The 26,541-nt window shown below is 47.8% G+C and overlaps 1 protein-coding gene across 1 annotated transcript in view; it reads right to left on the bottom strand.

Annotated features, from left to right (window-relative positions):
• Positions 1 to 1,289: 1,289 nt before the first annotated feature.
• The window catches only part of LOC129354427 (inositol 1,4,5-trisphosphate receptor type 3-like), a 50,072-nt gene continuing 24,820 nt past the window's right edge, over positions 1,290 to 26,541 (bottom strand). The window contains 48 exon segments of the mRNA XM_055023899.1: positions 1,290 to 1,960; positions 2,656 to 2,817; positions 2,889 to 3,049; positions 3,117 to 3,282; positions 3,473 to 3,591; positions 3,929 to 4,217; positions 4,289 to 4,453; positions 5,224 to 5,396; positions 5,488 to 5,607; positions 5,679 to 5,871; positions 6,007 to 6,087; positions 7,773 to 7,856; positions 7,952 to 8,080; positions 8,355 to 8,447; positions 9,257 to 9,280; positions 9,282 to 9,368; positions 9,679 to 9,815; positions 9,818 to 9,878; positions 11,474 to 11,559; positions 11,562 to 11,648; positions 11,777 to 11,936; positions 12,013 to 12,189; positions 12,380 to 12,469; positions 12,564 to 12,672; positions 12,749 to 12,897; positions 13,078 to 13,241; positions 13,690 to 13,810; positions 13,908 to 14,033; positions 14,859 to 14,984; positions 15,051 to 15,186; positions 16,709 to 16,727; positions 16,730 to 16,769; positions 16,771 to 16,824; positions 16,951 to 17,107; positions 17,109 to 17,149; positions 19,302 to 19,363; positions 19,366 to 19,423; positions 19,513 to 19,632; positions 19,984 to 20,058; positions 21,055 to 21,222; positions 21,991 to 22,156; positions 22,223 to 22,277; positions 22,336 to 22,421; positions 22,423 to 22,454; positions 23,342 to 23,544; positions 25,837 to 25,981; positions 26,071 to 26,215; positions 26,289 to 26,540. Of these exon segments, the coding sequence (XP_054879874.1) occupies positions 1,844 to 1,960; positions 2,656 to 2,817; positions 2,889 to 3,049; positions 3,117 to 3,282; positions 3,473 to 3,591; positions 3,929 to 4,217; positions 4,289 to 4,453; positions 5,224 to 5,396; positions 5,488 to 5,607; positions 5,679 to 5,871; positions 6,007 to 6,087; positions 7,773 to 7,856; positions 7,952 to 8,080; positions 8,355 to 8,447; positions 9,257 to 9,280; positions 9,282 to 9,368; positions 9,679 to 9,815; positions 9,818 to 9,878; positions 11,474 to 11,559; positions 11,562 to 11,648; positions 11,777 to 11,936; positions 12,013 to 12,189; positions 12,380 to 12,469; positions 12,564 to 12,672; positions 12,749 to 12,897; positions 13,078 to 13,241; positions 13,690 to 13,810; positions 13,908 to 14,033; positions 14,859 to 14,984; positions 15,051 to 15,186; positions 16,709 to 16,727; positions 16,730 to 16,769; positions 16,771 to 16,824; positions 16,951 to 17,107; positions 17,109 to 17,149; positions 19,302 to 19,363; positions 19,366 to 19,423; positions 19,513 to 19,632; positions 19,984 to 20,058; positions 21,055 to 21,222; positions 21,991 to 22,156; positions 22,223 to 22,277; positions 22,336 to 22,421; positions 22,423 to 22,454; positions 23,342 to 23,544; positions 25,837 to 25,981; positions 26,071 to 26,215; positions 26,289 to 26,540 (5,770 nt within the window). The 3' untranslated portion in view covers positions 1,290 to 1,843.

The raw sequence follows: 26,541 nt of genomic DNA, 5'->3' as shown, positions 1-26,541 counted from the left end.
TGAGTAATATAATAAATCACAACGATGATCATGTTTTGTTCTAACCTGTAAGGTGATGTTTTCTGATCCTGAACCTGCTGCAGGTGGAACAGATCTATGGAAACCCATTCATGCCATGAAAGAAACAGATAAATGTCCAACAGGAAGTCATGTTATTATAAACGATGTTGTTGTTCCTGCCAGAGCTTCTGCTGGTGATGATGAGAATATTGAAGATTATTTAATGTACGGCATTAATCATGTTTTCTAATAACTTTATTCTTTTATCCCCTCCTTTGAACGTTTATAACTTACCATTTTACTTTTGTATTTTACAACAATCAATTAACATGAAATACGGATATTTTAAAGTCAGCGTTTTGAGGCAGTGATTGGCCTTTTCTTCATTATTCTGACTTTATAACTTGTATGTTGGGTTTTCTTTCTTTACTGGCAGGAATGGTCTTCCATATAAATCATCTCTTTCTGCATTCAAAATGTTTTCATGATTTGAGCAGCAGGCCGATTGATTCTGAGTCGGTCGTTCAGCCCGTCCGACCCAGAGGTTGCTGGTTCTGATGCTGAAGCTGTTGGTGAACTTTCCTCTCCGGTGTGAATCCGGTCCGCTTCGCTCCGATCCTCCAGCCGCCGCTGTGTTTGAATGTAAAAGTTTCGATGTGTTTTTATGTGGACCGACCGGCCCGGTTCTGACCGGACCGGACCCACAGAAGGATAAACTGCAGAGCACTTTGATGATGGACGATTGTTCAGCCCCACTGAGTTTAGTCTGTGAATAAAGTGTTGAACGCCAAACGCTGAGTGGAAGAAACGTTTCTGCATCAGGCGGCGCCGAAACGCTGCGTCAGCAAATAGCAACTGCAGTAAGTTTTAGTCTTTCAGGAAGAAAAACGGAGATTTCATCCTGAAAGTCACATTTCAGAACAGACAACATGCAGAAAGACCCTGGGAATCGAACCCTGGACCTTCTACCTGCAAGGTAACGGTGCTACCCACTGCACCACCGTGCAGCCCAAGTTTACAGACTAAACATTTAGTCTGGAGCCAAACTAAATATCATTTTGTAAATTAAATCATTTGAAATTGTGATTTAATGTGTAACATAATGGACCTGTGAACCATCAGATTCACAAACAGGGAAAATAAAGATTTATTACGACGAGCAAACAGTTTAAATCAACAATCAGGATGAAACTCAGTCAGCTGGTGGATGTGAACCGCAGACCCGGCAGACCCGGACCCGGACTTGGCAGACCCAAACCCGGCAGGACCCAGACCTGGCGGACCCGGCGGGACCACCGCGCCGCTGTGGGTCCGGCGCCGCAGCTTGTTCACGGTCGTCTGGGCCACATCGGCTGCTTTCTGTCTGAACTCTGCAATAATAACGATATTTATAGAAACTCAGTAAAAACTCAACGCAGTTTAATTAGAGAACAGCAACGGATTTTATTTCAACATCTGATCTAAAGACACAACTTTCCTTTTCCTAAACAACTTCCACGGCTTTTTGTTTCTACATTAAAACAGATTTTAGTTTATTAACGATCAGTATCCTTCCACTCGGACCGAACAGAACCTCCTTCAGTGTCTGGACCGGACCTCCAGCCTCTGAAGGTCCTTTAATGCATCACAATAATTTATGAGAAAAAGCAGCACAAACTGAAGCACAAACTGTTCAATCTGCTGCTGATCTTTACAACTCAGCAGGTTTTACACATCAGAACAGAGTGTGTCTCTGTGTGTGTGTGTGTGTGTGTGTCTCTGTGTGTGTGTGTGTGTGTCTCTGTGTGTGTGTGTGTGTGTGTGCTCCTGCAGCATCAGTCCAGCTAGATGCTATTCAGTCTCTCTAGGGTTTGTAGATCTGATGGTTTCCTCCAGCGGCGCTCGGCGGCACGCCGCCACTCGCTCCGGCCTGGACGTCCACGAAGCCCATCCTCTGCTTCCTCTTCCTCTGCTCCGTCATCTGCAGACACAGGAAGTCCACACGTTACTCCTCCAGGTGACCCGACTACTTCCTGCCTGCTGCTCAGCTGGATGAACCTGGAGGTTCAGCGTCCGGTTTCACCAACAGATGTTTCATATTTGTCTTCAGGATATTCTGCATCCTGGTCCTCATGTCCTTATATGGGCATCAGTTCATTAAGGTGATGATTGTAAACAGTAAAAAATAACAGCAATAATTTGGGTTATTTCAGCTGTTAAAAGATTAAAAATGTGGCTAATATTTCAAAGTTATATTTTCACCATGTCATTAATTAATTTATAAAGCTCAGTTATCAAACAAAACACTCAGCTAGCAAGAAAAATTGTTTGAAGTTAAATATTCACTTTGATGCTGAATATTTTTTTAATCCAAATAAATAGTTAAAAAGCAAATATATGTGTATATTGGCTAGCTGACTCGCTGAGCTAGAAAGCTAGCTGACTCGCTGAGCTAGCAAGCTAGCTTACTCGCTGAGCTAGCAAGCTAGCTGACTCGCTAAGCTAGCTAACTCGCTGAGCTAGAAAGCTAGCTAACTTCCTGAGCTAGCTGACTCGCTGAGCTAGCTGACTCGCTGAGCTAGCTGACTCGCTGAGCTAGCTGACTCGCTGAGCTAGCTAAGCCTGTCCTGGTTCCTTTCAGGCTGTGCAGGTGGAGTAGAACCAGCGACCCGGTACCTGCTCCTTCAGCTCGTTCAGCTGGCCCGTCAGCGTCGTCACCACCTTCATGGTCGACACCAGCTTGTCCTGCAGCATCCGCATCTCGTTCTGCTCGCCGTCTCCGTCGGTTACCACCAGAGACATGGCCTGCATCCGTGGGAACCAGTCCAGGTTGTTGTTCTGGGACAGAAAGGGAGAGGTGAGGCCGCCGGGTCGGGTCAGGTCGGTTCTGGTCGGGTCCGGCTCCATACCTTGATCATGTGGGCCACGTAGCTCTCTGGACCCGTGTAATCCGTCTGGTTCTTCTCCCGGACCAGAACGATGAAGTACAGGTAGTTCCAGATGTTGTGCTCCAGCTTGATGTGCTCCTCGAACGACACCGTCTTGTTGTCAAATTTATCTCTCTCCAGACCTGCAGGACACAGACAGGCTCAGCGGAACCAGAACCGGGCCGGGACCGGGCCGGGACCGCTACACACCGCAGATGAAGCATGTGGTCTTCAGGATCTCCTCCTTCTTCTGCTTCTCGCTCCGCAGGTCGGCGAACGTGTCGATGATGACGCCGAAGATGAGGTTGAGGACGATGATGATGACGATGAAGTAGAAGAGCAGATCGTAGACGACGCGCGCCGGGAACAGCGGCTCCTGCACATAGGTCCGGTCCGCATTACCGTCAGAACCTCCAGAAAACCAAAGCGGTCCAGAACCGGGTTCTGCTGCAGCCTTACTGTCTGCAGAACCTCATAAATAATCCGGTCGTTTGGACTGACAGGTTTCACCAATAAATCATCCTCTATTCTACTTTCTGGTGCAGATATTTGAACTTTGACCTCACGTTTTTGGATGGCTTACGGAGGACGTCTCCCACGCCTCCCCCGTTTCTCAAGCCGTGGTTCAGGACGGTGACGATGCACATGAGCAGCGTATCGCAGGCCCGCTCTGTGCTGGGCTCCCCTGGAAACAGGAGCAATGCAGGGTTAAACTCCGCCCCTCTGGGGATAAGCTCCACCCCTTTGGGGTTAAACCCCGCCCCTCTGGGGTTAAACTCCGCCCCCTGGGGGGTTAAACTTTGCCCCTCTGTGGATAAGCTCCGCCCCTTTGGCGTCAAACCCAGCCCCTCTGTGGATAAGCTCCGCCCCATTCGGGGTTAAACTCCGCCCCCTGGTGGTTAAACTCTGCCCCTCTGTGGATAAGCTCCGCCCCCTTCGGGGTTAAGCTCCGCCCCCTTCTGTTAATCCACCCTGTTCCATTCATTTGTTGTAAAACTAATATAAATATGTGCAGCTCCTGCCTTCCTCCTCCGTCTCCACGCTGGTCTCGGTGGTGCAGCTCACTCCGTCTGTGGAGCACGACTTGAGGAAGTCCTGCGCCGCCTCGCTGTGCTGAGGGTCTGCCGTCAGCTGCCGCAGCGGATCCACCTCCATGATGAAATCCTCCTTCAGGAACAGGAAGCCCAGGATGGAGAAGAGGTAGACCAGGATGAGGGCGAGCAGCGCCGTCAGCAGGATGGAGCGCCCGTTCCGGGTCACGCTCTTGATCACATTGAACAGCGTCTCCTCCCGGTAGATCAGGTCAAACAGCTGGACACACACACCATCATCATCATCATCATCAGGGTCTGAGGAACATGGAGGACCGAACGCCGCCGTACCAGGATGCTGTAGAAGAGCTCATGGACGAAGAGGCCCAGGGTGGAGGTGAGGGCGTAGGCCAGGTGGTACAGGAACTCCACATCCATCACCATGGCTTTGTAGCCCATGATGAAGGTTCCATTGTTCCCCACAAAGCTCACGACAAACACCACCTTATTGATGAGCTGGACACACACACACACACACACACACACACATGCACAGAGACACAGACACACACACACACACACACACACACACATGCACAGAGACACACACACACAGACACACACACACACACAGAAACACACATACACACACACAGAAACACACACACACACAGACACACACACACAGACACACACACATACACACACACATGCACAGAGACACACACACACAGACACACACACACACACACACACAGAAACACACATACACACACACAGACACACACACACACAGACACACAGACACACACAGACACACACACAGACACACACACACTCACACACACACACAGACACACACACAGAGACACACACACACAGACACACACACACACAGACACACACACAGACACACACACAGACACACACAGAGACACACACACACTTTGCATTAGTCTGTAAATTATGACACATTAATGCAAAGTTGGGATTTTTAAAGCAGTTTTGCATTGAAATCTTGACGCCTTCATGTTTATGAAAATCTGTTTGGACCCAATCAGAACTTTTTCCACAAAGCTGCTGATCTACTGAAGCTGATTTTAGCGTTTTGCTAACGTTCAGGGTACCGGCTACATAACAATAGCATCAACATGGCTGAATTTAGCATTAGCTTCTGCTGACTCTCATGTTGGGCTACCTCGTTAGCATTAGCAAAGCAAATGTTTCTGTTAGCATCTCAGAGCTAGCGCAGCTGGCGCCGCCCGTCACGCTGAGCTGCGTCTCACGTTGAGCGATCCCAGCAGGATGAGCGTGTTTCTGATGCCCAGGTGGTAAATGGAGCGCAGGATCAGCGCCAGCGTCAGCGGCTGCAGGCCGTACTGCTTGGAGAACAAGCCCAGGACGGAGAGCCCGGTCAGGATCCAGAACAGCATCAGCAGCATGGAGTCGTCGATCGCTCCTACACGGGAAGAGAACGGACCAATCAGAGGGAGTTTCGGAGCTCTGATGGTTCCTGGATCCTGTCTGATGAAGCAGATCCTCCCACACACCCTGGCCAGAGTCGTAGGGGTAGAAGAAGGCGATGATGAGGTTGATGAAGACGGCCAGGTTGAAGGAGATGGTTCCCCACAGAGTCATCCTCCTGGAGAACCAGTACAGAACCGGCATGCCTGCAACAGAGCGGACACGCGCTCAGAGCCGGAAACATCCGGGATGTTACCGGCCGGCGCTCTGCTCTCACTCCTCAGCTTCTTCTGCCACTCCATCTCTCCGTGCAGGAATGACGTCTGCTCAAAGAAGTGCGTGACCTTCGACCCCTGCTCGTCCTGCTCGGTGGTGTTGAAGACTCTGACCTTTGACTCCTCGGTGAGAAACTCGCAGATGGGATGAACAGGAAACACAATCTGCTCCATGCTGCGGTCCTCACGCACAATCTGGAGAAAAGAAGCAGGAGTGACAGGAAGAGCTGGAGAAACTTCAAATTAAAAGACCTGAAACGTTTTATTTTGTGAAAGTATTTTTCCAAAGTTCTTCAGATGAAGACGAGGAAGTCTGGGATGATAACGGACCTCGATCTGAGCCGTGAGCTGGTCGTAGTATTCCAGAGGATCCTGATCCACAACCTCAGCTGGAGCCGAAGATTTCAACATCTGGGACAGAGGACGGCTCTGTAGGGTCAGCTGCAGGGGACAACGGTTGGATGAACGGTTGGATGGTTGGTTGGGTGACGGTTGGATGGACAGTTGGATGGTTGGTTGGATGCTTGGTTGGATGTCTGGTTGGTTGAATGTTTGGTTGGATGCTTGGTTGGTTGAATGTTTGGTTGGATGTTCGGTTGGTTGGATGTTTGGTTGGATGTTTGGTTGGTTGGATGTTTGGATGGTTGGATGTTTGGTTGGATGTTTGGTTGGTTGGATGTTTGGTTGGATGTTTGGTTGGTTGAATGTTTGGTTGGATGCTTGGTTGGATGTCTGGTTGGTTGAATGTTTGGTTGGATGCTTGGTTGGTTGAATGTTTGGTTGGATGTTTGATTGGATGTTCGGTTGGTTGGATGTTTGGTTGGATGTTTGGATGGTTGGATGTTTGGTTGGATGTTTGGTTGGTTGAATGTTTGGTTGGATGCTTGGTTGGATGTCTGGTTGGTTGAATGTTTGGTTGGATGCTTGGTTGGTTGAATGTTTGGTTGGATGTTTGATTGGATGTTCGGTTGGTTGGATGTTTGGTTGGTTGGTTGGATGTTTGGTTGGTTGGATGTTTGGATGGTTGGATGTTTGGTTGGATGTTTGGTTGTTTGGATGTTTGGTTGGTTGGATGTTTGGTTGGATGTTTGGTTGGTTGGATGTTTGGTTGGATGCTTGGTTGGTTGGATGTTTGGTTGGATGCTTGGTTGGATGTTTGGTTGGATGTTTGGTTGAATGGTTGGTTGGATGTTTGGTTGGATGTTTGGTTGGATGTTTGGCTGGTTGGATGTTTGGTTGGTTGGATGTTTGGTTGGTTGGATGTTTGGTTGGTTGGATGTTTGGTTGGATGTTTGGTTGGTTGGTTGGATGTTTGGTTGGATGTTTGGCTGGTTGGATGTTTGGTTGGTTGGATGTTTGGTTGGATGGATGTTTGGTTGGTTGGATGTTTGGTTGGATGCTTGGTTGGATGTTTGGTTGGATGCTTGGTTGGTTGGATGTTTGGTTGGATGCTTGGTTGGATGTTTGGTTGGTTGGTTGGATGTTTGGTTGGATGTTTGGCTGGTTGGATGTTTGGTTGGTTGGATGTTTGGTTGGATGGATGTTTGGTTGGTTGGATGTTTGGTTGGATGCTTGGTTGGATGTTTGGTTGGATGCTTGGTTGGTTGGATGTTTGGTTGGATGCTTGGTTGGTTGGATGTTTGGTTGGATGCTTGGTTGGATGTTTAGTTGGATGTTTGGTTGGTTGGATGTTTGGTTGGATGTTTGGTTGGATGCTTGGTTGGATGTTTGGTTGGTTGGATGTTTGGTTGGATGCTTGGTTGGATGTTTGGTTGGCTGTTTGGTTGGTTGGATGTTTGGTTGGTTGGATGTTTGGTTGGATGCTTGGTTGGATGTTTGGTTGGTTGGATGTTTGGTTGGATGGTTGGTTGGATGTTTGGTTGGATGCTTGGTTGGATGTTTGGTTGGTTGGATGTTTGGTTGGATGTTTGGTTGGCTGTTTGGTTGGTTGGATGGCCGGTTGGATGTTTGGTTGGTTGGATGTTTGGTTGGTTGGATGTTTGGTTGGCTGTTTGGTTGGTTGGATGTTTGGTTGGATGTTTGGTTGGTTGGATGTTTGGTTGGATGCTTGGTTGGATGGCCGGTTGGATGGTTACCATGGAGGAGATGCCCTCCTCGCCCTCCTTGCTGTTCTTGGGCGGCTTCAGGAGGTTCTGCAGAACTTTGTTGTGTCTCGCCAGCTGCCAATCAGAACCCAGCATCAGAACAAACATCTGGTCCAATAGAATCGCATCAGAGGAGTCCGGCAGCCAATCGGGAGGCTGCGTGTCGTCACCTGCTGGGCCAGGATGTAGATGTTGTGTCCCACCTCCCGCGGCGACACCTCCACCTCCTCCTGCCCCTCCACCTGCTCCTCCTCCTCACACTCGCTGTCCTGCTGGTACGCCTTCTTGATCACCTCCACCTGCAGACACGCAGCGTGAGGCCGGGCCAGAACCGGGCCGGACCGGGCCAGAACCGGGCCAGAACCATCCCGGTCCAGACCGGGCCAGAACCGGGCCAGAACCGGGCCGGACCGGGCCAGAACCGTCCCGGACCAGACCGGGCCAGAACCAGGCTGGAACCGGGCCGGACCGGCCAGAACCGTCCCGGACCAGACCGGGCCAGAACCGGGCCGGGCCAACTCAGACCGGGCCGGAACCGGGCCAGAACCGGGCCGGAACCCGGACCGCCCTCACCAGCTCCCTCGGTCGCAGGTTGAACAGGATCCTCTCGGCGTTCTCGTTGTCATACGACTCTCCATCAGCCAGCAGCAGCTTGGAGGCGTTGTCCTGGCAACAGAAACAGAAACATCTGCAGCGTTCAGCCAATCAGAGCTGCTCGCTGCTGCCCCCTGCAGGCCAACAGCTGTAATGACAAGACTTTGAAAGCGTCTCATAAAATCCATCAGAACCAAAGAGGAAAAGAATCAGAACTGAAATCCAAGAGAAATGAAAAGATGTGACAGAAAACAAAGATTTCCAGCCAATGCTGTTGTTTTATAATACAGTAAAACTTAATCAACATTAATTGTTTGACTGAAACATTAATTAATTAGCTCATCATAAGGAGGAAGCTGAAATAAATCCTGTATTACAGCAAGTCCAAGTTATTTTAGTAAATTAGTGCCAAACATAAGTTACAACTTTATAATAAATATGTTCAAACTGAATGTGACTCCAGTAAATGACATAAATTATTTTAAACATTTTATCAAGTAATTGTGTATTTTATGTTTAGATCACATTTATTATTTTCTGAAAATATTTTTTTCTTTGTTTCCTTTTCCTCCATATGGAGGACAAAACCTGCCGAAATAAGTTGGAAAGTTTTCACTTTTTCTGTTTGGATGCACATCAATTATTTTACCAAGCCATTTATTTATTTCTATATTTATTGCCAGTTTTGGCAGGGTCAGACCTCCGTACATGCACATGTAAACGTCTCAGGTGTTTTATAGTTAAAACCTACAGATTGTCATATTTTTTAAACAGGATATTTCTAAAAGTTTCTGAAACCGATCAGATCAGATGTTAACGTAGATGAATATTGATTTGTGTCACCGCCGACCCGTTCTGGTGAGAGCAAGCCGACCCTGTACCTTCAGCTGCAGAACCATCTCCACCCCGGTACCGACAGAGCGGGCTGATGTCGTTCAGGATCAGCGCCGTGATGATGTCGATGCCGTTGGACTCGTGAGTCACGATGCACGTCTGAAAAATACACAATCCACGACGGGGTCAGTTTTCCTGCTGGACTCCGGGGTCTGGAGTCCAGGATCTGGACTGGACCGGGCCAGAACCGGGCCAGACTCTGAGATCTGGAGTCCTGGACTGACCGGACGCTCCCAGTGAAAAGGCTGTTGTGTGTGGGACCCGGTCCCTAAAGGCCGTGGAAGCCAAAGAAAACCTGAAATGTGTTGGCCAGGCGTTGGAGCCCATGTAGCCGGCTAACCGTTAGCTTCTGGACCGACTGTCTAAAACACAAGGATTGAACTTTGGGTCCGACCGAGTGTTGGAGCACCTGGTTCTCCTGGCAGGGGCCCTGGCAGTACTCTGTGAGCGTCTCCAGGGTCTGGATGATCAGGTGGACGTTTGATTCGTTGATGTAGAGGCCCAGCAGGCCCAGTCCGCCGGTGGTGCTTCCACACATGATGTCCAGAACTGCAGCGTCTCACACACCAGGTTGTAGTTGGTTTTATTGTTCTGGCAACGCAGGAAGTTCTGGGAACACAAAAATCACCGAGACATAATCCGGCTCGTCTCTGACCCTGCGATTCTTTTAACAACCACCAGGTGGTGCCGTGACGGCCCGACTGGGAGGCAGCTGATCATCTGGACCTTCAGTAACTGGAAACAGTCCAGAACTTCTTGTTTGATGTGACCCAACCAGACCAGCTGGAGAACCAACCGGACCTGAGCGGCAGGTTGAACCCGACCCAGGCTGGAATCAGGACCAACCTGTTGATCCGGTTCTTATTAGTTAACAAGAACCAGCAACAGATTCCTGCAGCTTGATGATAGTCAGCTTCACTATTGGGACGAGATACTAACTGGTGAACTGGTCTGGTTTGTTAACTAACCGGGAATAGGCTAGTTAGCGCTGGTTGTTAGCGACAGCTGGCTAGTTAGTGCTGGTTGTTAGCGACAGTTGGCTAGTTAGCGCTGGTTGTTAGCGACAGTTGGCTAGTTAGCGCAGGTTGTTAGCCACAGTTGGCTATTTAGCGCAGGTTGTTAGCCACAGTTGGCTAGTTAGCGCTGGTTGTTAGCCACAGTTGGCTATTTAGCGCAGGTTGTTAGCCACAGTTGGCTAGTTAGTGCTGGTTGTTAGCGACAGTTGGCTAGTTAGCGCTGGTTGTTAGCGACAATTGGCTAGTTAGTGCTGGTTGTTAGCTACAGCTGGCTAGTTTAGCGCTGGTTGTTAGCCACAGTTGGCCAGTTAGCGCTGGTTGTTAGCCACAGTTGGCTAGGTATCGCTGGTTGTTAGCGACAATTGGCTAGTTAGTGCTGGTTGTTAGCTACAGTTGGCTAGTTAGCGCTGGTTGTTAGCCACAGTCGGCCAGTTAGCGCTGGTTGTTAGCCACAGTTGGCTAGTTAGCGCTGGTTGTTAGCCACAGTCGGCTAGTTAGCGCTGGTTGTTAGCCACAGTCGGCCAGTTAGCGCTGGTTGTTAGCCACAGTTTGGCTAGTTAGCGCTGGTTGTTAGCCACAGTTGGCTATTTAGCGCAGGTTGTTAGCCACAGTTGGCTAGTTAGTGCTGGTTGTTAGCCACAGTTGGCTAGGTAGCGCTGGTTGTTAGCGACAATTGGCTAGTTAGTGCTGGTTGTTAGCTACAGCTGGCTAGTTAGCGCTGGTTGTTAGCCACAGTTGGCCAGTTAGCGCTGGTTGTTAGCCACAGTTGGCTAGGTAGCGCTGGTTGTTAGCGACAATTGGCTAGTTAGTGCTGGTTGTTAGCTACAGTTGGCTAGTTAGCGCTGGTTGTTAGCCACAGTCGTTTAGCGCTGGTTGTTAGCCACAGTTGGCTAGTTAGCGCTGGTTGTTAGCCACAGTCGGCTAGTTAGCGCTGGTTGTTAGCCACAGTCGGCCAGTTAGCGCTGGTTGTTAGCCACAGTTGGCTAGTTAGCGCTGGTTGTTAGCCACAGTCGGCTAGTTAGCGCTGGTTGTTAGCCACAGTCGGCCAGTTAGCGCTGGTTGTTAGCCACAGTTGGCTAGTTAGCGCTGGTTGTTAGCCACAGTCGGCTAGTTAGCGCTGGTTGTTAGCCACAGTCGGCCAGTTAGCGCTGGTTGTTAGCCACAGTTGGCTAGTTAGCGCTGACTGACCTGCAGGTTGTAGTTGTGGTTCTCACACAGCAGCTGCAGGAACCTCAGGATGGGCTTCATGATGGTGACCGCTGGTCCCATCTCATCTCCGCCTCCCGCTGCTCTGCCTGCTGGGTGGACATGGCGGCTGTTACCGGGGCGATGCTTTGACCGTGGACCATCAGAGGAAGTCCTCCTGAAGCAGGGAGAGCCGGTGAGGTGGAACCACGCTTCCACAACATCCATCAGTAACTGAACCCTCTTCTACCAGCACTGATCTGACCTCTGACCTCAAACTATCACAGGTAGTTTCAACCCGCTCACCGGCCTCCAGCTCCTTCTCGTTGGCCTTGTGCGTCATTTCACCAACGTTTACAGAAACCGTCGCCTTAATGTCCATCTGAGCTTCTTTCATCCGGTCATCAAGAACCTTGAAGAACTTCTCCGACTTGTTGTCGCCCATCATCAGTTTGTAGAAGGAGTTCTGCAGACAAACAGGAGTTTTTATCCGTTTCGTTGATTTCTGCGGCCGTCTGGACCGGTGAACTCAGGTGTGCTACCTGGATCTCCGTGTTGCCTCCCTCCAGCAGACAGATGGCCAGCTGGATGCTCTCCAGGAAGATCTTGTCGTTCTTGGAGCTCATCACCAGGTCGGTGAACAGCTTCGTTCCTCCTTCCCGGTCCAGACGGCACTGGATGGCCGCCACCGCTGCCCAGTCGCGCTCCTGTTTCGCCACCTGAACCACCAACACATCCTGAAGTGACTCAGTCTGAGGAGAACTTTGGTTTCACCCGTTTTTCTCCCAGAATGGGTCAACGTTAAAACGTCTAATTTGTTCTTGCTGAGGCCTTTTAAAAGGCTTTTATTTTGAAGGAGCAACAGGCAGCGTTAGCATCCCACTAGCAGCAGCTCCCAGTCGTACCTGCGGCTCCCAGGTCAGCCAGGTCGTTCTTCTGGTTGCCCTTCCTGTTGGAGAACAGGTAGTTCTGCAGCAGAACCTTACGCAGCAGCATTCCCTGAATCCATCCGGTCAGAACCAAACACAGAGCATTTAGTGTCATTTTAACCAGTGGATATTCACAGAGACTGAGCCTCAGGTTGACCTCTGACCTTGTCATCAAAGTCCAGGGTCCTGATGAGCATATGCTGCAGCGTCTTCAGCACTTTGATGCACAGCTTCTCCTCTGAGGTCATCAGCGCCTTGGTGTGCTGGATCAGCCTGCAGAGCAGACACGGCAGTGAACACCATTTCCCAGCATGCCTCTGGCAGCGGCCGCTCAGACCCGCCCACCTACTTGGAGATGAAGCCGCCGGACTCGCAGCGCTGCCGCGCGTCGCTTCCCTCCAGGAACAGCAGCTCCGGCTGGTGCAGGACGTCCACCAGCACCGACAGCTCCGCGTTGACCAGCGGCTTCAGACGCTCCTCCAGCGTGTTGATGATGTCCTGGAGGCGAGACGGGGAGGGCGAGACGGGGAGGGCGAGACGGGGAGGGTGAGACGGGGAGGGCGAGACGGGGAGGGCGAGACGGGGAGGGTGAGACGGGGAGGGCGAGACGGGGAGGGCGAGATGGAGACATTAGAGAAGCCGCGTGCTGCAGCGTGCTGCAGCAGCGCGGCGGCGTACCTGCAGTTTCTCAATGATGTTCTTGTAGTCGAAGGGGACGGGCCTGGCGCTGCGGGTCGGCGTCTTGTAGGCGGAGCGGTTCAGGGTGTTCGTGGCCAAGCTGGACAACACGTTGTTGATCATGGCCTCCAGCTCCAGAGGGAGGGAGATGGAGCGGTTCTTAGCTGGAGACGCCAAGAAGGAAACAGAAAACTGTTTCTAGGCCTTAAAGACATTTTGTGTCTCCTGGAGCGAAGACATATTTTCACTGTGATGGAGAAACAGGCTTATTGGTTTGGACAGCAGGTGAGTCAGCAGTAGAGTAGAAGTAAGCAATACTGCCACCTGCAGGTGGGAGTCAACATTAAAACCTGATTGTTTTTCATCATTTTTGAGGAGAAAAAAAATGCAGGAATGTGTCAATTTTTCATGAATTTGAACATTTCTTCAGAACGAACTCTGGAATCACGTCAATATTTCTCTGAAACGTCTAAAGGCCTCCAGTCTGAATGTGAAGCTGCCGAGTCCGAGGATTTCAGGAAAACAAACCCAGCAGGTTTGTCTCCTGGTGTAGCGGTGAGGTCTGAGGTGGGCGGGGCTTAGAGCGCTACGGTGGGCGGGGCTTAGTGTTACCTGTCAGCGACAGCGTCTTGATGCAGGCCTCCACCTGACCGCGGTGCAGCGGCAGCAGCCAGGGACAATCCAGCAGCCTGACGGACGACTGCAGCAGCTGGACCACGATGGTGTGATGAGTCTGACGGAGAGAAGAAGAAACGTCTCAACCGGCCAGGTCCGGCCCGGCCTGGTCCGGCCGGGTCCAGCCAAGTCCGGCCCGCTCCGAGTCGCCCCACCTGCAGAGACGTGCTGTTCTCAGAGAACGGAGAGCTGAAGAAGGCGGTGATGGTGTCAAAAACCACGTTGATGATGTATTTCTCCAGAACCGGGTCGGTGAGTCGTTTCTCGCGCTTGTTGCAAACCTGCAGAACAAGAAACAATTTAAAAACCGGAGAATCAAACAAGAACCTGATCATTATGGAATATCATAAACAATATTTTCTTTTTTTATTGTTGTTTTGGTCAAAATAAATATGAAACATCAGATTTTTTATTTATTCTAAAATAAAAAATGAATGAATCTATAAATTTATGAAAAATCCCTCAATACTTTTAAAGAAAATATAAAAGAGATAAATAAATAAATACAAGATAATTTTAGCCAACAAAAATAAACTAAAACTAGTTTTTAAATAAATGAGAAACAAAAAATTTAGTTTCATAAAATGTTGAAAATGTTTTTTTGGTGCAAAATAAATAAAATGTTCAAGACCAAAATATCGTAAAATCTCTGAGCTCATTTTCTAACGAGGAACTTTGTTCATTTAGTGTTTTCATTTGGAGACTCCATGCCCCACTGCCCCGGTTCTGCCCTGGTTCTGCCCCACTGCCCCGGTTCTGCCCTGGTTCTGCCCTGGTTCTGCCCCACTGCCCTGGTTCTGCCCCACTGCCCCGGTTCTGCCCTGGTTCTGCCCCACTGCCCCGGTTCTGCCCTGGTTCTGCCCCACTGCCCTGGTTCTGCCCTGGTTCTGCCCCACTGCCCCGGTTCTGCCCTGGTTCTGCCCCACTGCCCCGGTTCTGCCCTGGTTTCCCTCCTGGGTTCTTCCCCACTGCCCTGGTTCTGCACTGGTTCTGCCCCACTGCCCCGGTTCTGCCCTGGTTCTGCCCTGGTTTCCCTCCTGGTTCTGCCCCACTGCCCTGGTTCTGCCCCAGTTTCTGGTTCTGCCCTGTTCTGCCCGGTTTCGTACCCGCGCCATGTCCACGGTGAAATCCTCAAACAGCTTCCAGATGTGGTTGGACGTGTAGATTTCTTTCATCTCCACCTCGGTGTCGACGTAGCAGTGGTTCACAAAGTTCACGTAGGCGATTTTCACCTGCAGACAGTCACAGGTGAGACCCAGAACCGGGAACCGGACCCGGACCGATCCCGACCCGGTCACCTCGGTGATGCAGTCCTCGTGCGTAACGACCCGGACCACGTCCTCCAGCGGCAGCAGCGACGTGCATTTGATCTCGGTGTAAACGTTCTTGCCCTCGGCGCAGGCGGCCAGCAGCTCCACCAGAGAGATGTGGTACCTGCTCAGGAAGCAGAACCGGGTCAGAAGGTTCTGGAGGCTCTCACAGCTCTGGGTCGGCGGTTGGAACCGAAGGAACGGCTCGACAACACGTCAACCTCAGAGAGAAACACAAACCTATCAGGATCCTTCATCTGCAACAAAACAACTGGACTGGAAGTCTCATCTGAACATGTCTGAGAAAATATTGATAATAAGGATGATAATAATAATAATAATAATAATAACGATGATAATAATATTAATAATGATAATAATGATTATGATAATGATAATAAATAATAATTATGATAATAAATAATGATAATAATAATAAAATAATATGATAATAATGATGATAATAATGATTATGATAATGATAATAATAATAATAAAATAATAATTATGATAATAATGATAATGATAATAAAATAATATGATAATAATAATAATGATGATAACAATATTAATAATGATAATGATAACAATAATAATAATGATAATAATAACGATGATAATATTAATAATGATAATAAAATAATAATTATGATAATAATGACAATAATAATTATGATAATGATGATAATTATTATGATAATAATTATTATTATTATGATAATAATAATGATAATAATAATAATAATTATGATAATGATAATAATAATAATGATAATAAAATAATAATAATAATAATGATGATAATAATAATAACAATGATAATAATATTAATAATGATAACGATAATAATAATGATAATGATAATAATAATGATGATAATAATAATAATGATAATAATAATAACGATGATTATAATATTAATAATGATAATGATGATAATAATGATAATAAAATAATAATTATGATGATAATAATAATAATGACAATAATAATGATGATAATAATAACAATGATTATGATAATGATAATAAAATAATATGATAATAATGATGATAATAATATTAATAATGATGATAATAATGATAATAAAATAATAATTATGATAATAATAATAATGATGATAATTATTATGATAATAATTATTATTATTATAATAATAATGATAATAATAATAATGAAAATAATAATGATAGTAATAATAATCCACTAAATGTTTATAATCATGAATCAGTTTTCAGTGTTTCCTCTCCATGTAACACAGGGACTCGTCAAAATAAAAGCCCAAACTTTACAATGAAGGTTCTTAAAGAACATAAAGCATGAGATAAATTCATATGAAAATATTTAGAGCTTATATCGGAACATCAAACCATCATCAGTTTGACATTCATTAAAATATCCAAATTGACTTTATTTTGAAAAGCCAGCAGCGGTTCCTGCGCCGCGTGAAGAGAACTGGAGGAGGGTCTGAAAACGACCCGAAAGTTTCTGGTTCTGCAGAAAACGGATGAAATTAAAGCTGCAGCTGGACCGGCGACCGACCCGTTTCAGTTTCAGGCCCTTCATGCTTCCAGACGATGACCTCAAACCCGACCGCCGCATTTTGAACGTAGACGTCCGATTGGATGACGGGTTGCCGTGGTTACCTGAGCGGGCTGTTCTCCCGACTCCCTCCCTGCTCTGGGCCATCAGCTCCAGCATGGCGTTTGAACGACGCCTTGTCGTTGTAGAAGACGACCACGTCCTCGCCGGCGTTGGTCAGCTGAGACACGGGGACAGCGTGAGGAGGAAACACGGACACGGCGCGTGGCGCTGCGGCCAGCGCTGCGGCGCGTGACGCTGCGGCACGTGGCGCTGCGGCGCGCTGCGCTGTGGGGTGGAGCCTCACCTCGGTCATTATCATGTCCTGGCACTTCTTAACGTACTTCCCCTCGGCCTTGATGATGGTGTGCAGGAAGTTGAGGTACTGGACGTGGCGTCCGTGCGTCGCCAGGCAGTGGATGAAGTGCTGCAGCACGCTCTCCGAGATCTCGCTGCACAGCTGGTTTGTTGCTGAAGATGTGCTGCACCGTCTCAGCCTCCTGCAGCTGCAGCAGCAGCAAAACAACAGCTGGAGGTCAACAGCTGGAGGTCAACAGCCAGAGGTCAACAGCTAGAGGTCAACTAGAGGTCAACAGCTAGAGGTCAACAACTGGAGGTCAACAGCTAGAGGTCAACAGCTAGAGGTCAACAGCTGGAGGTCAACAGCTAGAGGTCAACAGCTGGAGGTCAACAGCTGGAGGTCAACAGCTGGAGGTCAACAGCTAGAGGTCAACAGCTAGAGGTCAACAACTAGAGGTCAACAGCTAGAGGTCAACAACTGGAGGTCAACAGCTAGAGGTCAACAGCTGGAGGTCAACAGCTGGAGGTCAACAGCTAGAGGTCAACAGCTAGAGGTCAACAGCTGGAGGTCAACAGCTGGAGGTCAACAACTGGAGGTCAACAACTGGAGGTCAACAGCTAGAGGTCAACAGCTAGAGGTCAACAGCTAGAGGTCAACAGCTGGAGGTCAACAACTGGAACTCAACAGCTAGAGGTCAACAGCTTGAGGTCAACAACTAGAGGTCAACAGCTGGAGGTCAACAGCTGGAGGTCAACAGCTAGAGGTCAACAGCTAGAGGTCAACAGCTGGAGGTCAACAACTGGAGGTCAACAGCTAGAGGTCAACAGCTAGAGGTCAACAGCTAGAGGTCAACAGCTAGAGGTCAACAACTAGAGGTCAACAGCTGGAGGTCAACAGCTGGAGGTCAACAGCTAGAGGTCAACAGCTGGAGGTCAACAACTGGAGGTCAACAGCTGGAGGTCAACAACTGGAGGTCAACAGCTAGAGGTCAACAGCTAGAGGTCAACAGCTGGAGGTCAACAACTGGAGGTCAACAGCTAGAGGTCAACAGCTAGAGGTCAACAACTAGAGGTCAACAGCTGGAGGTCAACAGCTGGAGGTCAACAGCTAGAGGTCAACAGCTAGAGGTCAACAGCTGGAGGTCAACAACTGAAGGTCAACAGCTAGAGGTCAACAGCTAGAGGTCAACAGCTAGAGGTCAACAGCTAGAGGTCAACAACTGGAGGTCAACAGCTGGAGGTCAACAACTGGAGGTCAACAGCTGGAGGTCAACAGCTGGAGGTCAACAGCTAGAGGTCAACAACTGGAGGTCAACAGCTAGAGGTCAACAGCTAGAGGTCAACAGCTAGAGGTCAACAGCTAGAGGTCAACAGCTGGAGGTCAACAACTGGAGGTCAACAGCTGGAGGTCAACAACTGGAGGTCAACAGCTGGAGGTCAACAGCTGGAGGTCAACAGCTAGAGGTCAACAGCTGGAGGTCAACAACTGGAGGTCAACAGCTGGAGGTCAACAACTGGAGGTCAACAGCTGGAGGTCAACAGCTGGAGGTCAACAGCTAGAGGTCAACAGCTGGAGGTCAACAACTGGAGGTCAACAGCTGGAGGTCAACAACTGGAGGTCAACAGCTAGAGGTCAACAGCTGGAGGTCAACAGCTAGAGGTCAACAACTAGAGGTCAACAGCTAGAGGTCAACAGCTGGAGGTCAACAACTGGAGGTCAACAGCTAGAGGTCAACAGCTAGAGGTCAACAACTAGAGGTCAACAGCTGGAGGTCAACAGCTGGAGGTCAACAGCTAGAGGTCAACAGCTAGAGGTCAACAGCTGGAGGTCAACAGCTAGAGGTCAACAGCTAGAGGTCAACAGCTAGAGGTCAACAGCTAGAGGTCAACAACTAGAGGTCAACAGCTGGAGGTCAACAGCTGGAGGTCAACAGCTGGAGGTCAACAACTGGAGGTCAACAGCTGGAGGTCAACAACTGGAGGTCAACAGCTAGAGGTCACATATCCTCAAACCCAACTGAACCCAATCAGGCGTCTGAGCAGCAAAAAGCTGTTTATGCTCCCAATGAAAGGTTAAAGGTCAACCAGCCCATCTCGAATTTAACAGAATTGATGTTGAATTTGAGCAAAAAGACTTTTTATCATTTTAAAGACATTAATAAAACATTTCTAGAGGTCATCAGAGGTCAACCCTCTGCTGCGTTTGTGCTGCTGTTGCTCTGAAGGCATCAATGGTGACCTCTGTTGACCTTTAGACCGGCAGCACACAAACCTTCACAACCCATGGGTCAGAACCAGAACTAGAAACAGAACCAGAACCAGCAGCTCGATAAGGTTCTGGAAGGCGTGTCTGCGCACCCCGGGGTTCAGGAACAGGCTGAGGTTCTTGTGCAGCAGCGCCTGGTTCTCCTGGTTCCCAGGCAGAACTTCTGCAGAAACATGTGAGTGAATCTGATGATCTCCTGCATTTTCACGTCGTTCTGCACAGACGGGAAGAAAAGGTCGGATTTGTAGACAGGAAGTGAACCACGCCTCAGTGCTTTTATTGTGGCGGTCCGGGCCGCCGCACCTTGTCGTAGGAAACCTGCAGCAGGTCCAGCATGACTTTATGAGCTCCCATGTTCTTCAGCAGCCGCTGCTGCTTCTTCAAGGCTCCAGAGCTGCACATTTTATTGAGCCGCTCCAGAATCTGAGGAGGACAGAAGAAATGAGCTGCTGCTGCAAACAAACATGAAACCATCAGAAAGCAGAAAGAAATTATCCATAAAATAGAATCCTCATTTATTCTTCGATCAATAATCCTAAATCATAAAACATGGATTATCTAAAGTTTTAATTTCAGCTCAAACTTTATTTCCTCAAAAATAATTTTCTGTTTTATTATTCAAAACCATTGATCTTCAGATTAAGGTCGGATTCATTCTTGATGTAATTTCAACATTTCTATTTTATATATTGATTACATATTGATCCGGTGATCAATGGAAATGATCACCTGAAGAATCGCGTCTGATCGGCTGACAGAAGAGAACGTTCTCACCTCTTTGACGTTCTGGTAGTTCTCGTTTCCTGTCTGCTGCTTCTCTTTCTTTGGCGATGGGTCCTCTGACGCCCCCTGCAGGATGCAGAGGGTACAGCAGGTTGTGATCGCGGCGGCATCAGGGAAACATTTCAATTATTTCAGCATCAAATCACAGAAATGCCTGAAACCCTCAGGCTGACCTGATTGGTCAGAGAATTGGTCTAAAAATATTCATTATGAAAAATGAAGTTGTAAAATACAAGAATAAAGACAGAATGCAAACTAATGTAAGAATATGAGGACAAAGTCATAACAGTAACAAAATAACCAGTGAAGTCATAATATGGGAATAAACTCATAGAAATATGCAATAAAGTTGTAATACGTCCAAAAAAATCATAAAAATATTAAATAGGTTTAAAAAAACACAAGACTACAGTTTTTAAAAAACTAGAATAGTTATAAAACACATAATAAAGTCATAAAAATACAAGAATAAATAATTAAAATATCGAGACATTAAAGTTGGGCTAAAAACAAAACTGTAATAAAGTCATAATATTAGGAGAGCATGGATTCATATTTTTTATTCCAACATGAAATGTTACAAATAATATTCTTCATCATCATCAAAGTTTCGCCATCAGCAGGACTTTTTACCACATTCCTCTGGGAATATCCCATAATATCATAATGTCTGTGCTTCACTTTTCATCAAAACAAAGTAAAAGTTCTGATTTTTCACATGAAAAGATGCAAATAATTCCATATTTTATCCCGTTTTAACATCTTCTTGTTTTTGTGTTTCTGTAACATTGAAACTTTGATTTTTAGATGAAATATCAGAAAATTGAGTTTTATTTCAAAGAGCAGGAAGGAGGCGGCGGCTCTGCGATGGACGGATATGAAATGTTTTATTCAAGCTGTACGCTGATGATACTGTCGTTTTTATTTCCTTTGACATGTCAGAGAAGCAGGAAGCCGAGGCTCACATTATTTCGTCGCCCTGCAGTTCAACATGAACCAGATTTGAAATGAAGGAAATGTTCCCTTGTGATGTGGAGAAAATGGAAATGCGTCGTTTCTCACCTCCACCTTCTCCTTCTTGTCCTTCTTGTCTTTCTTCCCGTCTCCTCCACCTGAGCTCTTCTTCTCCACCCACAGCTCCGACTTCTCCACCAGCGTGCGGAGCCGATCCAGGTCGGCTTTGATCAGCTTGTAGTTTTCCACGTCCAGCGTGGAAATCAGCAGCTGCACCTGCAACCCGAACAGACTCAACGGGTCAACAGGAAACAGGAAGTCAGGACTGACAGTATGAGAATAAGAGACATAAAGTCACCTTGTTTCTCTAAAGAGGTTTGATCCAGTGAATCATAATCATGATTTTATATCTGCGACTCTAAATTACGATTTCCTGCTGGGCCTTTACTTTTTATTTCTTGGATGGAAATGAGTTTTTATGAAATAAACTTAAAAACAAAATAAACAAAAAAAACTTTTTACAAGTTTGTAAAAACTTGTAAAAAGTTGGGGACAGTTCTGTCCCCAACTGTCAGATTTATTTAAATCTGACAGTATTTAAGTTTAGAAAAGCTGAAAAGTGAAAAAAGTATTTTCTGCTTGGTTCAAACAATTAAATGAACCAAAATTACTCAAAATTTGCTTTTTTACATTTTATGATTTTCTTTCAGCTGATAATAATAATAAACAACTTGTGTGTCTGTAGTTTATATATTTTTAAGTTGCTTAAAAAACTTGGGTAAAATATTTTACACTTAAAATCATATCTGATGAATAAAATAAAAATAAAATTTATTCTTTGTTCTCTTTTAATTAAAAGCAATTTGAGGTAAAAATGTTCTCATTTTTATTCTCTTTCCACCTCAGAGTCCAGATTTAATCCAGATTTAGTCCAGATTTAATCCAGATTTAATCCAGATTTAGTCCAGATTTAATCCAGATTTAGTCCAGATTTAGTCCAGATTTAATCCAGATTTAATCAGCGGTGTGTTTTCCTGCTCTCACCTGTTTGAAGGTGTCCAGCACTTCCTGCCTCTGGCTGAAGTGCCTGAAGAGCAGCTGCAGCGCTCCGGACACCAGAGGGGCGTAGTTGTGCATCGTCAGATGGATCAGGACCCGCAGGAACATCCGGCCTCCTTCGTCGTCCACTTCCAGGACGCTGTTCATCTTCCTGTAAGACGCAACTCCTCAGCCAGCCGCATCAGAAGCAGCAACCAACATGGCCGACCACACCTACCCGACTCCAAACATGGCCTCCGCCTGGTCGCCGATCTGCTGCAGGTTGACGGTGGCTGAAGGAGGAGAAGCCGTCAAACGTCTCCAACATTGAACAAAGTCTTTCAAACTCACCTGCTTGTTCCACGTTGGTGGTGGCGTCAGCTTCAGCCATGGGATAAACGTCCAGGAACTCCTTCTTGAAGACGGACAGCAGGGAACAGACGGTAGTCCAGCCGCACGTTCAGGATGAACTGAGGGAGACCATGTTTGGAGTTACAGTTACTAATGTGAACAATATGAACAATGTTAATATTATGGATAATATGAATATTATGGATAATATGAATATTATGGATAATATTAATATTATGGATAATATTAATATTATGGATAATATTAATATTATGGATAATATGAATATTATGGATAATATTAATATTATGGATAATATGAATATTATGCATAATATTAATATTATGAATAATATGACTGGTGGTGGACCTAAAATGTCAGGTTCTGTAATTAATTAATATAATTTAATCTAAAACTATATATCAATAAATTAGGCAAAATTTTCAAATCAAACCACTTTTTGCTGCTAAATTGTTGAATAAACGACGTCTGAACTTTGTTTTTTACTGAAATTTATTTATAGTTTCATTTTCAGGATCTTCAATAATGAAATTGGAGGAAAATTCATCTTTCCAGAGTTTCTCTGATGGTTCATGGAGATTCTTTAGAAATGGAGAAATGTGACATTAGCATTAGCTGCTACATGTTTAGCATTGAGATGCTATTTTAGGCTAACAAAGCTTTGCTAACAGGCTAACTCCTGTCACCACACAGCAAGTGTTTTCCAGCAGCAGATCGTTTCGCCCAGAGGAGTCGCTGCTATCGCCATGTTAGCGGATGTAGCGTGTGCGTCAGATTTACCGGCTTACCAGAAACACACAAATGCAAAGGTTCCAGCTTGAGACTTTTGTATGTAAAAAAAACTAAATAAAATTGTAACTAGACACATGACTTGTATATATAATTACTACACTGACTAATTTTCACTGTGTTGGTGCAGATTGTAAGTGCTCTCATCATTAGTGAACTGAAGTGAATGAATCATTTAAATAAATCATTTCCTGACCTGTAAAATCTCCAGGATCTTCAGCTTGGTGTCCATCACCGTTAGATCCAGATTGTCGATGGAATCCTTGCTGCCTCTCTGTCCTTCCAGCACGAACCCGGCCCCCCTCGGCCCGGCGCCGCTGAACGTGGACTGCCTCCGGTTGAGGACCATGGTGGACATCATCTGGCCCATCCCATGGATGGTGCGCCTCACGTTTCTCCCTGAGGAAACAAACCACAACCAGCTCTAAATACTGCTGAGGAACCGACAGCAATATTTCCTTTAGCAGAGGTCGACAGATGTCCCAACGGGGTCCATCTGTCTCTAACGGGTCCATCTGTCTCTAACAGGGTCCATCTGTCCCCAACAGGGTCCATCTGTCTCTAACGGGTCCATCTGTGCCTAACGGGGTCCATCTGTCCCCAACAGGGTCCATCTGTCTCTAACGGGTCCATCTGTCCCCAACAGGGTCCATCTGTCTCTAACGGGTCCATCTGTGCCTAACAGGGTCCATCTGTCTCCAACAGGGTCCATCTGTCTCCAACAGGGTCCATCTGTCCCCAACAGGGTCCATCTGTCCCCAACGGGGTCCATCTGTCTCTAACAGGGTCCATCTGTCCCCAACAGGGTCCATCTGTCCCCAACAGGGTCCATCTGTCTCTAACGGGTCCATCTGTCCCCAACAGGGTCCATCTGTCTCTAACGGGTCCATCTGTCCCCAACAGGGTCCATCTGTCTCTAACGGGTCCATCTGTCCCCAACAGGGTCCATCTGTCTCCAACAGGGTCCATCTGTCCCCAACAGGGTCCATCTGTCTCTAACGGGTCCATCTGTCTCTAACGGGTCCATCTGTGCCTAACAGGGTCCATCTGTCCCCAACAGGGTCCATCTGTCTCTAACGGGTCCATCTGTCCCCAACAGGGTCCATCTGTCTCTAACGGGTCCATCTGTCCCCAACAGGGTCCATCTGTCTCCAACAGGGTCCATCTGTCCCCAACAGGGTCCATCTGTCTCTAACGGGTCCATCTGTGCCTAACAGGGTCCATCTGTCCCCAACAGGGTCCATCTGTCCCCAACAGGGTCCATCTGTCTCTAACGGGTCCATCTGTCTCTAACGGGTCCATCTGTGCCTAACGGGGTCCATCTGTCCCCAACAGGGTCCATCTGTCTCTAACGGGTCCATCTGTCCCCAACAGGGTCCATCTGTCTCTAACGGGTCCATCTGTCCCCAACAGGGTCCATCTGTCTCTAACGGGTCCATCTGTCCCCAACAGGGTCCATCTGTCTCTAACGGGTCCATCTGTCCCCAACAGGGTCCATCTGTCTCTAACGGGTCCATCTGTCCCCAACAGGGTCCATCTGTCTCCAACAGGGTCCATCTGTCCCCAACAGGGTCCATCTGTCTCTAACGGGTCCATCTGTGCCTAACAGGGTCCATCTGTCCCCAACAGGGTCCATCTGTCCCCAACAGGGTCCATCTGTCTCTAACGGGTCCATCTGTGCCTAACGGGGTCCATCTGTCCCCAACAGGGTCCATCTGTCTCTAACGGGTCCATCTGTCCCCAACAGGGTCCATCTGTCTCCAACGGGTCCATCTGTCTCTAACGGGTCCATCTGTCCCCAACAGGGTCCATCTGTCTCTAACGGGTCCATCTGTCCCCAACAGGGTCCATCTGTCCCAACAGGGTCCATCTGTCTCTAACGGGTCCATCTGTCCCCAACAGGGTCCATCTGTCTCTAACGGGTCCATCTGTCCCCAACAGGGTCCATCTGTCTCTAACGGGTCCATCTGTCCCCAACAGGGTCCATCTGTCTCTAACGGGTCCATCTGTCCCCAACAGGGTCCATCTGTCTCTAACGGGTCCATCTGTCCCCAACAGGGTCCATCTGTCTCCAACAGGGTCCATCTGTCCCCAACAGGGTCCATCTGTCTCTAACGGGTCCATCGTGCCTAACAGGGTCCATCTGTCTCTAACGGGTCCATCTGTCCCCAACAGGGTCCATCTGTCCCCAACAGGGTCCATCTGTCTCTAACGGGTCCATCTGTGCCTAACAGGGTCCATCTGTCCCCAACAGGGTCCATCTGTCCCCAACAGGGTCCATCTGTCTCTAACGGGTCCATCTGTGCCTAACGGGGTCCATCTGTCCAACAGGGTCCATCTGTCTCTAACGGGTCCATCTGTCCCCAAACAGGGTCCATCTGTCTCCAACAGGTCCATCTGTCTCTAACGGGGTCCATCTGTCCCCAAACAGGGTCCATCTGTCTCTAACGGGTCCATCTGTCCCCAACAGGGTCCATCTGTCCCCAACAGGGTCCATCTGTCTCCAACAGGTCCATCTGTCTCTAACGGGTCCATCTGTCCCTAACAAAGTCCATCTGTCTCTAACAGGGTCCATCTGTCCCAACAGGGTCCATCTGTCTCTAACGGGTCCATCTGTCCCCAACAGGGTCCATCTGTCTCCAACAGGGTCCATCTGTCCCCAACGGGTCCATCAGAACCAGAGGGTGGTACCTGAGCTTTCCTCCTGAAACGGGATGCCGGTGTGTGTCGGGTTGGGTTTGCAGTCAATGATGCCCAGCAGAGTCCTGGTGAGTCTGAGCAGCTCAAAGAAACTGTAGAAACCAAAGTAGATCAAATGTCTGGCTAAACTCACCACCTGCATGAAGAGGGAGGACAGACCGGATAAGAGAGACAGCGGCCGGGTGGACTCTGATCGCCCAAGCAACGGGAAGAGGAGAGAAAAACCTCGTAGGTGAGTTTGTTTTTTTCCTCGTTGTGGAACGGAAGCTCATCGTTCAGGACGTTGTTCAGGTACTCCTCCATGAACACCATGGTGTTCGCAAAACGGTTCTTCTTGTTGTCTCTGCTGTCGTCCAGGTTGGAATCATAACTGAAACCAGAGACTGAAGATCAACAACTGAGTTTATAAGATCATCCGGATTTAAACGTCAAGATCTACTGACTCCTTGATGGTGATGGAGGTCGGGATCTCGGTCCAGAGTCGGGCGAACTTCACCGGCGTCACGAGTTCCTGAGGGTCTCGGTCGACGTGTGCGTGCAGCATGAGGCGGCAGAAAGAAGCCCGGAGGTCAAAGGGCAGCGTCTCGTCCATCATGCAGAGGAAGATGAGCTCCACGTCCAGCTGCTTGGATATCTCGTCTATGGCCAGGTACTGCCGGTCCAGACACATCCGAGCAAACAGCTTCAGCTGGTACC

This window comes from Poeciliopsis prolifica, unplaced genomic scaffold, assembly GCF_027474105.1.
Source record: "Poeciliopsis prolifica strain line A6 unplaced genomic scaffold, Auburn_PproV2 SCAFFOLD110, whole genome shotgun sequence".
NCBI lineage: Eukaryota > Metazoa > Chordata > Actinopteri > Cyprinodontiformes > Poeciliidae > Poeciliopsis > Poeciliopsis prolifica.
Note: the sequence above shows the minus strand (reverse complement) of the source record. Positions and strands in the feature narration are given on the sequence as shown.